Source organism: Canis lupus, chromosome 9 (genome assembly GCF_048164855.1).
Source record: "Canis lupus baileyi chromosome 9, mCanLup2.hap1, whole genome shotgun sequence".
NCBI classification, from domain to species: Eukaryota; Metazoa; Chordata; class Mammalia; order Carnivora; family Canidae; genus Canis; species Canis lupus.
The window spans coordinates 77,075,323-77,087,369 of record NC_132846.1 but is presented as its reverse complement, the minus strand read 5'-3'; the positions used below and the strand labels follow the sequence as shown (position 1 = coordinate 77,087,369).

The 12,047-nt window shown below is 40.9% G+C and overlaps 1 gene segment (V, D, J or C); it reads right to left on the bottom strand.

Annotated features, from left to right (window-relative positions):
- Window positions 1–3,489: 3,489 nt before the first annotated feature.
- LOC140639547 (immunoglobulin heavy variable 3-23-like) lies at window positions 3,490–4,079 on the bottom strand. The segment is given in 2 exon segments: window positions 3,490–3,824; window positions 3,928–4,079. Coding segments are annotated over 2 exon segments (381 nt in total).
- Window positions 4,080–12,047: the final 7,968 nt, after the last annotated feature.

The following is a 12,047-nucleotide window of genomic DNA, read 5'->3' as shown; positions in this document are numbered from 1 at the left end:
CCTTCTTCTTTTGAGTTGATGTGACCAACACTTCTTTCCCGCTTATTTTCTTCATCTTTCCTGCAAAATCTACATCTCCAGTGCCTCATATTTCCCTTTCAACATATCTGAGACTTTCAGATCCAGGCACAATTTCTGTTTACCTTAAAACCTGAAGTGCAGCTGGAGACCTGGGTCTGAGGAAACAGGGACTTGCACCAAAACGTGACAACACCAGGTTACTGATGGTGTGGCTCTGAAAGGAGGGACTGTGTTGTGCCAAGAGAACACATGCCCCACATTCAGATCCTGGTCTCATAGAAAACAACTGAGTGCTCTTTATTTTTCTTCACATTGTACTCTAGCTTGTGGCATACTTGGAGGGGCATTTATTTGGTAGTGAGCCATGTAGTCCGAAAATAATGTTTAGTCAAATTTAAAATATGTTTGCCTTTTTTCCCAGAGTCTAAGAAAACAAAATCCAGATGAAAACATCTCTGCCATCTTCTCTCCAGCACTGGTATTGGTTATAAAGCAAGCAAAAGTAACGGACAATCATTGACAGATGAATGAATAAAGAAGATGTGGTCTCTGTATACAATGGAATATTATTCAGCCATTAGAAACGACAAATACCCACCTTTTGCTTTGACGTGGATAGACCAGGAGGGTTTTATGCTGAGTGAAATAAGTCAATCAGAAAGACAAACATTATATGGTCTCATTCATTTGGGGAATATAAAAATGGTGAAAGGGAATAAAGGGGAAAGGAGAGAAAATGAGTGGGAAATATCACTGAGGGTGATAAATCATGAGAGACACCTAACTCTGGGAATCGAGCAAGGGGTAGTGGAAGGGGAGGTGGGCAGGGGGTGGGGTTGACTGAGTGACAGGCACTGAGGGGGGCACTTGGCAGGATGAGCACTGGCTGTTATGCTATATGTTGGCAAATTGAAGTCCAATTAAAAAATAAGTCAAAAAATTTTTAAAAAGTAACAGACAAGGCAGGTGTTACAACGTTTTAGTGCTACATTTAGAGATACCGCTCCAAGGTCCAGAAAGTTATTTTTTAATAGATCCTCACCAATGCCAGTACATAACTGAATCATTTTCACAACATGGAAATAGCCAGATCTCATCATTTTGTAATTCATTCCCCACATGTTGTTGCTATAACAGCATTGGGAAGGAGGAGTTAAGATTCTGGATCAGGGTCCTTGATCTTGTCTCGTAACTGGAATATGATAGACAGTTATGCAATCATTCTGATTTCCGATGAAATCAGAGGTCTGGGAGAGTAAAAACTGCAAGTCGACATGTAGAAAACCGACCACCTTTTGGACGTAGGAGGTGTGGATTTTGTCATGGGGACATATAGCTGTGGCGATGATGACAGGAGGGAGGCTGGTCCAGGATATTCTGCAGAGTAGTATGAGCAGCAGAGAGGAAAATCTGAACCCTTTGATGTCCGCCTCCATGGGGATGTGCTGCCTTCAAGGTGTACAGGTGGTAAAGAGGGAGGAATCCCAGGATACTAATGGGTCTAATGAACCCCAGTGTTGTAGGAAGAATGTGTGGCACAAATGTGATGCACAGCAGTAAGGACAGGAGCATGGACGGTGGCTGAGGACAGTGAGTCCAGGTGTGGGCTTCCTGCTCTATTTTGTCATACACCGAGTGTTATCCTGGAACCAGATTATAAAGGACAAACAAGAGATGAGACCCTGTTTAAGTGTTTCTGGGTGATGTCACTGCATTCCCAGACTCTGTAGATTAAACAACAGACACTCATTCTCACAGCTCTGGAGGTTGGGATGTCTGAGGTCCAGGTGCAGGCAGATGTGGTATCTGGAGAGTGCCCACGTCCTCGCCCGTCCTTTCCCTGTCACCTCATATGGGGCCCAGAGGCAGGGAGTTTTCCTAGACCTGGTGTATAAGGTCCCTGATCCCATCATGAGGCTGCACCTCCTGACCTTTGCTCCCCTAAGGCCCCACTCCATCCTCCCTTCACATGGACATTAGGTTCCAAAACAGGGATGTAGAGGTCACACAGAGTGAGCTGATATCAGCACCTGAAGGATCCATGAGATATTCCCTACAGGTGGAAAGTCCTCCTCCACCTTTGTGCTCTCAGTTCTCATAATAGTTTAGTTTAATTTGTCATCACACCGTATCTTTAATTGTCACCTGCTGACACCTGTGATCACCAGTCCTCCCTCTTCTCCTCCAGCCCCACCCATGGGATATCCAGCAGGAACCATTGAATTCCCTCCTTTGATGGAGATGTCACACTGAATCCACACAAGTCCCTCCTGGAGCAGGACCTCGTCCCTACCACTGTCCCACAACACACACCATGAGCCAGTGTCCTTCCAAAATCCAAGCACTTATGACGTGATGACAGGCCTGCCCTGCTCTCAACAGACACGATGATGAAGGTGATAAAGGTTTGTACTCTCATGTCTGTGTGTGTTTGGGGTGCTCTTCAGACTACACATACTTCTTGGGGCCCCTTGCTTTCCCAGATTCACATTGATATTGATTCTTTAAGAGTGGTTAAAGACTGAAGTCACACCTGCACTCCGTCTTCTCTCCATTTTATTTTTGAGCGCTTTGTAGTGTCATGACCAACATGAATTTTATGTTGTTTCTAAAATCCTTGCATATTACAAATGATGAATACCCACCCTTTGCAACAACGTGGATGGAACTGGATGGTATTATGCTCAGTGAAGTAAGTCAATCAGAGAAGGACAAACATATGGTCGCATTTATTCAGGGAATGGAAAAATCGAGAAAGGGAATAAAGGAGAAAGGAAGGAAAATGAGGGGGAAATGTCAGGGAAGGAGACAGAACATGAGAGAATCCTCACTCTGGGAAATGAACAAGGGGTAGTGGAAGGGGAGGTCTGTGGAGGGTTCGGGTGACTGGGTGACAGGCAGTGAGGGGGGCACTTGGCCAGATAAGCACTGGGTGTTATGGTATATGTTGGCAAATTGAAATCCAATAAACATATACAAAATAAAATAAAATCATTGCACAATGAGCTGGGTAGTTGTTTCATGTTCCATGTATATAGCTGGGACTCATAGAAGAGAAGTTGTGGTAAATGGAGATATGGGTAATAAACTGGTTTTTATGGACAGTAGTAAGAAATTTTAAGCAGATTTGTCCTTGAGCATATAAGAAGAATTGTTGACTAAATCCAACCAACTTTCCAAAACAGAAACTAAATAAGGAATAAGCAAAACAACAGGCACTGCCATTTTTGGGTGTTGGAATATTTCACTTTCTATGACAACAAAGTGTGTAAGTTAGAGATTGAATATGTAAGCACAGAATCCTGTACCCAAAGAGACTCCCTTGGGGAAACTGCTCCTTTGAGAGGAAGACCAGACCCTGACAGGAAACCTGCCCAGAGCCTCCATCTGCATCTGCCTTCAACACAGAAGTGGTGAGGACTGTGCACCCCCTGGTGGTCCTGATCCCCTTCTACAGGGAGGTTTGTGTCAGGGCTCACACTGAGGTCGACTCACTGTGTCCTTCGCACAGTAATACACGGCCGTGTCCTCGGCTCTCAGGCTGTTCATCTGCAGATACAGCGTGTTCTTGGCGTTGTCTCTGGAGATGGTGAATCGGCCCTTCACAGCGTCTGCGTAGTATGTGCTTCCACTACTGCTAATATCTGCGACCCACTGCAGCCCCTTCCCTGGAGACTGACGGACCCAGCTCATGCCATAGCTACTGAAGGTGAATCCAGAGGCCACACAGGACAGTCTCAAGGACCCCCCAGGCTTCACCAGGTCTCCCCCAGACTCCACCAGCTGCACCTCACCCTGGACACCTGCAAACACAAGACATCCTGGTCAGGAAACTGTCCCACATCCCCTGTTTCTGTCACTCACCTCCACTCACATACTCAGGGTTTCTGGTTCTTCATGAATTACCTTTTAAAATAGCGACAAGGAAAACCCAGCAGAGCACAGACTCCATGGTGGTTTGTCTGTGTTGTGTCCTGAGCACTGAATGGGGTCACCTGGGAACCCTGGGGCTGGAGTTCCTCTCCCAGCTGCAGGGTCGGGGCTGGGCTTCTTTAATCAGTGGAGGGAGGCCCCTATTTGCATGTCCCCTGACTATATAGTCACCTACCAACTTAGATTCAATTCTTAATAAGTTATATACAAAGATTGCTTCACAACCCCAGATCAGTTTGTTTTGGTTTCACAGTGAATTTATGATGTTCTAATCCATGCATTTATCTTTGCATTTATGTTCCTCTTTAAAGGTCTTTCATTAGTATAGGCCATTTTTAAACAGTTTTTATTCTGCTTAATGAAGTTTAATCATAAATATTTATTTTTGGTACCAGTATAAAGGTGATTGTTTTCTAAATTTGATACAGAAAATTTGTTGTTAGGGTGTAGGATTTAACCTTATTGTCTATGCTGATTTTATATCCTGAATTTTCTTTGAGCTCATTAGTTACTTGTAATTGTTTTTTGAAATAATTTTCCTCATTGACTATGTATATGCAAACAAATTATATAACTTCCTGTTGACTTATTTTAATATCATTTATTTTATTATTGGCCTAATTTCAAGGGTAATCTTAGATTTAGGTGCATAAATATTTTCCCTGTTATTTGTCAGATTCTTTACTCAATATTTTGTCTGATATATAGCAGATTTAGGATAGCAAATGAATTTCTTTTTGCATGTGTATCAGCTGCCTAATATATGGTGTGGTGCGGGACCTCACCAAGGGCAGGAAGTCTGTTCACAACTTCTGCCCAATTCTGATTGGAGATATATATCTTTGGTGTGTGTTGAGATTGATAAGTTCATTTTAGATTTGAATTCGAGCATTTAATATGATAAGACATTTCCACATATCTTCTTGCATTCTCTAGGTGGCCTTTTAGTTACTTTGAGTGATTCCTTTCCTGTGAAAATGCTCTTTCCTTGATAAAGTCGCCATAGTTCATTTTCCTTTGTTTTCCCTTGCCTCTGGAGACACGTCTAGAAGTGGTTGCAGCTGAGGTAGAAAAGGTGCTGCCTGTGTTCTCCTGAGGATTCTGATGGTTTCCTGACTCACATTTAGGTCTTTCATCAAGTTTGAGTCCATTTTTGTGAATGATGTATACAAGTGTCCCCTTTCATTCTTCTGCATGTGGCTCTCCAATATTGCCAATGGCATTTATTGAAGAGATTTTCTTTTATTCCATTGGATATTCTTTCCCGCTTTGTCAAGATTTTTTGCCCATACTATTCTGAGTCCATTTCTGGGTTCTTAAAGTTTTCTATTTATCTATAAGTCTGTATTTTTTCCAGGGCCATACTATCCTGGTGATCACAACGTTGTAATTTACCTTGCAACCAGAATCACGATATCTCCAGCTTTGCTTTACTTTTTCAGGATTGCTTTGGTTAGTGGAGGTCTTTGTGGTTCTCTAAAGGTTTTTAGATCATTTGCTCAAGCTCTGCAACAAATGCTGGTGATATTTCATAAACCTGGCTTTGAAGGGATAACTTGCTCTTGGTAGTATAGTTATTTTTTCAATATTTATTCTTCTAATCTATGAGAATAAATATTTCCTATCTACTTGCATCTTCCATACTGTCTTTCATAAGTGTTCTGGAATGTTTAGACTATATATCCATCCCTCTTTGGTTAGGATTTTCCCTCATTATCTGATGATTTCTGGTGCAATTATAAATTGCATCCAGTCCTTTTTTTTCTTCTTTTCTATTTCATTTGCACTATGTAGAAAAGCCATTGACTTCCTTGTATTCATTTTACATGCTCCGATCTTGCTGAACTCCGGTGTCAGTTCTAGAAATTTTTTCAACGAATCTTTGGGATTTAAACTTAAAATAACTTTCGTGTGAAGAATGAAAGTTTGATTTTTTCTTTGCTGAGTTGGAGGACATTTCCTTCTGTTTTTTGTCTGATGGTTGAGGCTAGGCCTTCTACCACAATGGTAAAGAACAGTGGTGATGGAGGGCATCCCTGTCCTGTTTCTGATCTTAGGGGAAAAGCTCTCAACTTTTCCCTGTTGAGGAAGACATTCTCTATGTGTCTTCTGTAAATGGCTTTTATGTTGAATATGTTCCCCTATCTCTACACAGCAAGAAATTTTTAACATGAAAGTATAATCGCTCTTGCCAAAAGCTTTTTGGGCATGAGTTGAGATTATAAAATGGTCCTTATCCTTTGTTTCATTAATGATCCAAATCCCATTGTTGGATTTGTAGATGCTGATCCACCCTTACAGACCAGAAATTAGGCCCATTTCATCATGGCGAATTATCCTATTAAGGTACTGGTGGATCCTGTTTGTTAGGATCTTGGCGACATTTTGCATCCATATCCATCAAGGATATTAGTCTTTAATTCTCATTTTAGGTTAGATCTTTGTCTTCCTTTGAGGTCAAGGCAATGATACCCTCTGAAAATGAGCTAGGAAGTTTCCATTAATTTCTATTTTTTGAAAAATTTTCAGGATAGGTATTAATTCTATTTCAATGCTTGTTGCATTCCCATGGGTAGCCATCTGTCCCAGAACTTTTGATTGTTAGAAGACTTTTAAATATGTTTGATTTTCATTCCCTGGTTTGGAGTCTTTACATATTTTCTATTCATTCCTGTTTCCAACTGGGTTGTTTCTACATTTACTTGAAGGCATCCATTTTTTCTCTGATTGCTGAATTTGTTGGCATGTTATTGCTCATAATGTTTTCTCTAATAGTTTATTTTTCATGTATTTATTCCATATTTATTTAAGCTCAATTTTCCAACATAGAGTAACACCAAGTGCTCATCTCATCACATGCCCTCCTTAGTGCCCGTCACCCAGGTACCAGGTCCTACCACCCACTTCCCTTCCCCAGTCCTTTGTTTGACTCCCAGGGATAGGAGTGTCTCATGTTTGGTCTTCCTCTCTGATTTATCCCCTCTCATTTTACCTCCTTCCCTTATGATCCCTTTCGTTGTATGAGAGAAAGTATGATGATTGTCCTTCTGGGACTGACTTATTTCATTGGCATAATACTGTGTAGTTACAAACATGTTGATGGAAATGGTAGCTACTGATCCTTTCTAATGACTTAGAAATATCCCTTTGTATATATAAACCATATCATGTTTATCAATTTGTCTCTCAAAGGACATCGTGGCTTCTCCCAGAATTTGGCTATTATGGACATTGCTGCTATAAACATTGGGGTGCAGGTATCCTGCTGTTTCACTGCATCTGTGTCTTTGGGATAAATCCCTGACAGTGCAATTGCTGGGTCTTAGGCAGATCTATTTTTAACCCTTTAGGAACCTCCACACTGTTTTCCAGAGTGGCTGTACCAGCTCATATTCCCACCAACAGTGGAAGAGGGTTCCCCTTCCTCTACATCCTCTCGAACATGTGTTGTTTTATTTCTTATTAATATTCGCCATTCTCTGTTGTGTAAAGTAGCAGCTGATTGTGTTTGGATGTGCTTTTTTCTGATAGAGAGTGATGTGGAGAATTTTTTCATGGACTTGTTGGCCATATGTAGGTCTTATTTGGAGAAATTTCTGTTCAAGATTTCTCCCCATTTCTTAACAGGATTCCTTGTTTCTTGGGTGTTGGGTTTGATAAGTAATTTACACATGTTGGATACAAGCCCTTTGCCTTATATGTTATTTGATAATATTATCTTCCCTTCTGTTGACTGTTTCTTTTGCTGTGCAGAAGTTATTTATCTTGAAGAAGTTCCAATAATTCATTTTTACTTTTGTTTCCCTTGCCCTCATGGATGTATCTTGCAAGAAGTTGCTGTGGCCAAGTTCAAAAGGGGTATTTCCTCTACTATTTTGATGGAATCTTGTCTCACACTTAGATATTTCATATATTTTGATTTTATCTTTTTGTACGGTGTAAGAAAATGGTCTAGTTTCATTCTTCTGCATGTGGCTGTCCAATTTTCCCAGCACCATTTATTGAAGACAGTGTCCTGAATATGGTCACCCAGGGATACTGGGGCTGGGGCTCCTCTCCGAGCTCAAAGTCTGGGCTGGGGTGCTTTAATTAGTGGAGGGAGGGCCTTATTTGCATGTTCTCTGACTATAACCTCAGCTTTAAATTTTTATTTTTGATGCAAGTAAAGTGATATTTTTGTTAATTTTATATAGTTTTTGTTAGTGTTGGAATCATAACTGTATTTGTTTATTTTATATCCTGAATTTTCCCTGAAATCCTTAGCTGATTCTTCGTTTGTAGAGTTTGTAGGCATTGCCCCTGTAGCAGATCATGTCATATGGAAATGAATAATATTTCTTCCTCTCTACTGATTAATTTTTTATTGCCAACTTTCCCTGGGTAGTTCCTCACCTCGTTGGAGCAGAAAAAATTGCTCTTCTGTTCTTCTGATTTCATTGCCTCATCTAATAGCTCAGTAGACATAAGACATAACTAAGGGGAGATGCATTTCATTTTCCAGGTGCATGAGCTACGTAAAATACAACACCCATACAATGACCACAGCAGGCAGCACTTCTGTCCTTAGACAATACGATGGTGTGTTTGTGGATATTTAAGGCCAGGATTTGGGTTTTGGTCAGTGAATGAGTGAGCAGATGACAAGGGTTGTTTGCAGAGCCTTCTGAGCCCTGTTCCCTACCATGATTTGCAGGATGGTTTTCCTCTCTTGAAACAGAGAAAGAGTAAATCCCAACAAATATTTATTTGACTGGCTTAGGGAGCTTAAAAGGTTCTTTACACAACAAATGCAGCCTGAAAATGCCGGAGTATCAGCGTTGGATTCATGTGTCACTAGTATCTTTGTCTGTGCCTACAAAACTTAGGAATGTCTGTCTTAACTCTGTAAAGAAAGTCTATAATCTTTTGATAAGGATTGCATTGACTGCATAGCAAGTTCTGGGTAGCATATATTTTAAAAATATTCCTGTTTTTGAAATTATTTCATAACTTTCTTATTCACACCTAGAGTGATGCAGAGACATAGTGAGAGGGAGAAGCGGGATCCCTCAGGGAGCCCATTGTGGAATCCATCCAAGGACTTTGAGTTTGACGAGAGCCAAAGGCAGACACTCAATCACTGAGCAACACAGGTGTCCAAATAGTTATTCTTCTAATACATAAACATGCAATGGTTTTCTATCTCGTTGTGTCTTCCTCAGTTTACTTCTTAAAAAGCTGTATAAGTAGAAATATGTTGAATAAATCAAAGTACCTCAGGAGGGGGACATCACAATGTTGGTGGTCAAGCTGTATTACTGAGTCGTTATCATCAAGACAACCTGGTACCTGCACAAAACAACACATAGATGAATGGAACAGAGTAGAGAAGCCAGAAATGGACAATCAACTCTATCATCAACTAATCCTCCAGAATCAAGAGTGCATGTGCAATGGAAAACACACAGGCTCATCAATAAATAGTGTAGAACACTCGCCAAAGTAACTGAAGAAGACACAAAGAAAGTGAAAATACACCATGCCCATGAAATGAAAGAATAAATATTTTTAAGATGCCTCTACTATGCAGAGCAGTCTACACATTCAATGCAATCCCCATCCATTTACCATGTTCCCCAGTGTAGTTAACTCGCCATGTGATATTGAGTGTACAATATAGTGATGACACTTCCATCTATCCCCCACTGCTCCTAGGACCAGTGCTTTCCCTTATCCAGGTCTGTTATGTCACTCGGGCCCTCCCACCTCCCCCTTTACTAACCAACAGTATGTTTCCATATTGAAGAGTATGTTTCATGGTTTGTCTCAATAAATTTTTCCCCTTGGATAATTTGTGTTTTTTAATTGAATTTTGCATATGAGTGAGTCATACGGTATTTGTCTTGTTGTGACTTAGTTAACATTACACGCTATCTAGTTCTATACTCTTTGCTGCAAATTGCAAGGATTCATTCTTCTTTGTGTATGTCCCGCATCTCTGCATCCTTTCATCAGTAGTGGACAGTTGGGCTGCTTCCCTTATTTGTCTATAGCACAAACAGGTCCTATAAATATAGGGATGTGAACTTCTCTTTGAATTAGTGTTTTATTTTTTGGGTAAATACACTGTACCACAACTATTTGATCATACAGTAGTTCCATTTTTAACTGTAGTAGGAATATCTATACTGTTTTCACAGTGTCTACACGAATGTCACTCCCACCAGCAGTGTAAGAGGAACCTTATCCCTTCTAGAAACACTTCACAGTGTTTATATCATGGAAGAAGTTTTCAGAGCATGATGCTAAGACCCTAAGAGGAGACGACTGTTTAACTCCTTCCCTGGATTAAGAAATCCCTCAATCTTGTGTTCTCTGGTGAGTGTGAGTGTCCTCTGATGGTCCAAGTCCACATGTTGGATCCCAGGATCCTAGCAGACATTCACGGATCTGTTTTCCTCTCTTCTCTTTTATCCACAATCAACATAGAGAACTTTGCAGCATGAGCACCATGGAGCCTCCTGTTCAGAGAATGTCTCCCCTTACTTATTTCCCATCTTTGCCTCCTCACTCTGCTCCTGGCTTACAAATATCCAGATACCCTTACTGTATTCAGAGGTTTCCAGGAATCTTGTATCAAGTATTCCTTAGCATATTTAAGAGACAGAAGCACTTTTTCTTCCATAAAAGTGAGAAGAAAATGAAAGATGCTTTCTGGACTCACAAATGATACTGAAACAGGCAGATAAAGTGCTCTGCCTCAAACATGTACCAACTTCAAAGAAAAGGAAGGGTTGAACCAGATTAAAGAGAAACAGCACAGTAGTTGGAGTCTGAGATTCAGAACATTCTCAAGCCTTGATCCTAGTGGAATGTTGCCCAGATGGATGTTCATTGCTTAGTGTTGGTGATGCCTTTTGAACTTACAATTTACCTCCTCTGAAACAAAATGCCAGCACCTGTTCTTTAATGTTTGTGGAGAATTGTGTTCATAAGGAGGTGATCTGTGTTTTATTTTATTTTTTAATTTATTTTTTGTTTGCTTTTGCATTTTGTTTGGTGTTTCCAGTTTTTTTTAAGATTTTATTTATTTATTCATGATAGACATGCAGAAAGAGAGAGGCAGAGACACAGGCAGAGGAAGAAGCAGGCTCCATGCAGGGAGCTCGATGTAGGACTTGATCCGAGGACTCCAGGATCACCTCGGGCTAAAGGTGGCACTAAACCACTGGGCCACCGGGGCAGCCCTGTTTCCAGTTTTGTGTGTGTGTATGTGTGTGTGTGTGTGTTAGATTCATAGATCTATCACCTCCTAGAAAAGGATTTACACCAAAAGTAGGTACCCAAATATCACCATACCTGAGTTAGATGATTAGATTTTGGAAGATATAAATTATGATATGTAGGTAAAATTTGGCCTTGGGTCATTACTGTTATGGGTTGCCATTTAGGGTGATGCCAATGTGTGTCACTGTCAATCCCATGTGAGAATAAGGTGAACATTTGCATGTCTGAGTATGGACTGTATTTATCTAGGTCATTGTTGAGTCTGTGGTTGATAACTTTGTGGCCCAACAGATTGTCATGGTTGATAATTTCAGAAATCTTGATATTACCACCATGATGGGGAGTTTTGATCTGGACATTGGGGGATTGAATGACATTCACCTTCTGTCCATCTCATGTCTCCAGATGCGAGGGACTGAGGACTCAACATCCATTAGTGGTTTCACTCTGTGAATTGGGCAGGGAAAACCTCATAACCAAGTGAAGCCACTTTCCTCTATAAACTCCAGGTCTCTTTCTGGTTCTTTGTGTCTAACTGAACTCAGATACGTGTACATGGATGTAAGGAAAACTCCATGAGTCAGAGAGAGACTTTGCCATATAAACAAGGAAAGGTCCCTAAATTTTTCATTGCACCTGAGTCTGGTGTGCACCTGGTTCTCTGCAGGCCTGATGGGATGATGCAGGACACCTGTCAGTGGAGAGGGGAGCCATCCCTACAAACTTGGCTCTGGGATGTCTGCCAGAACCCATTACCATCCTCACAGTGAATGTGATTAGACCCCGGGGTATCCACAGGGTGTCTCTTACCAGCAATCTTTAGGTCC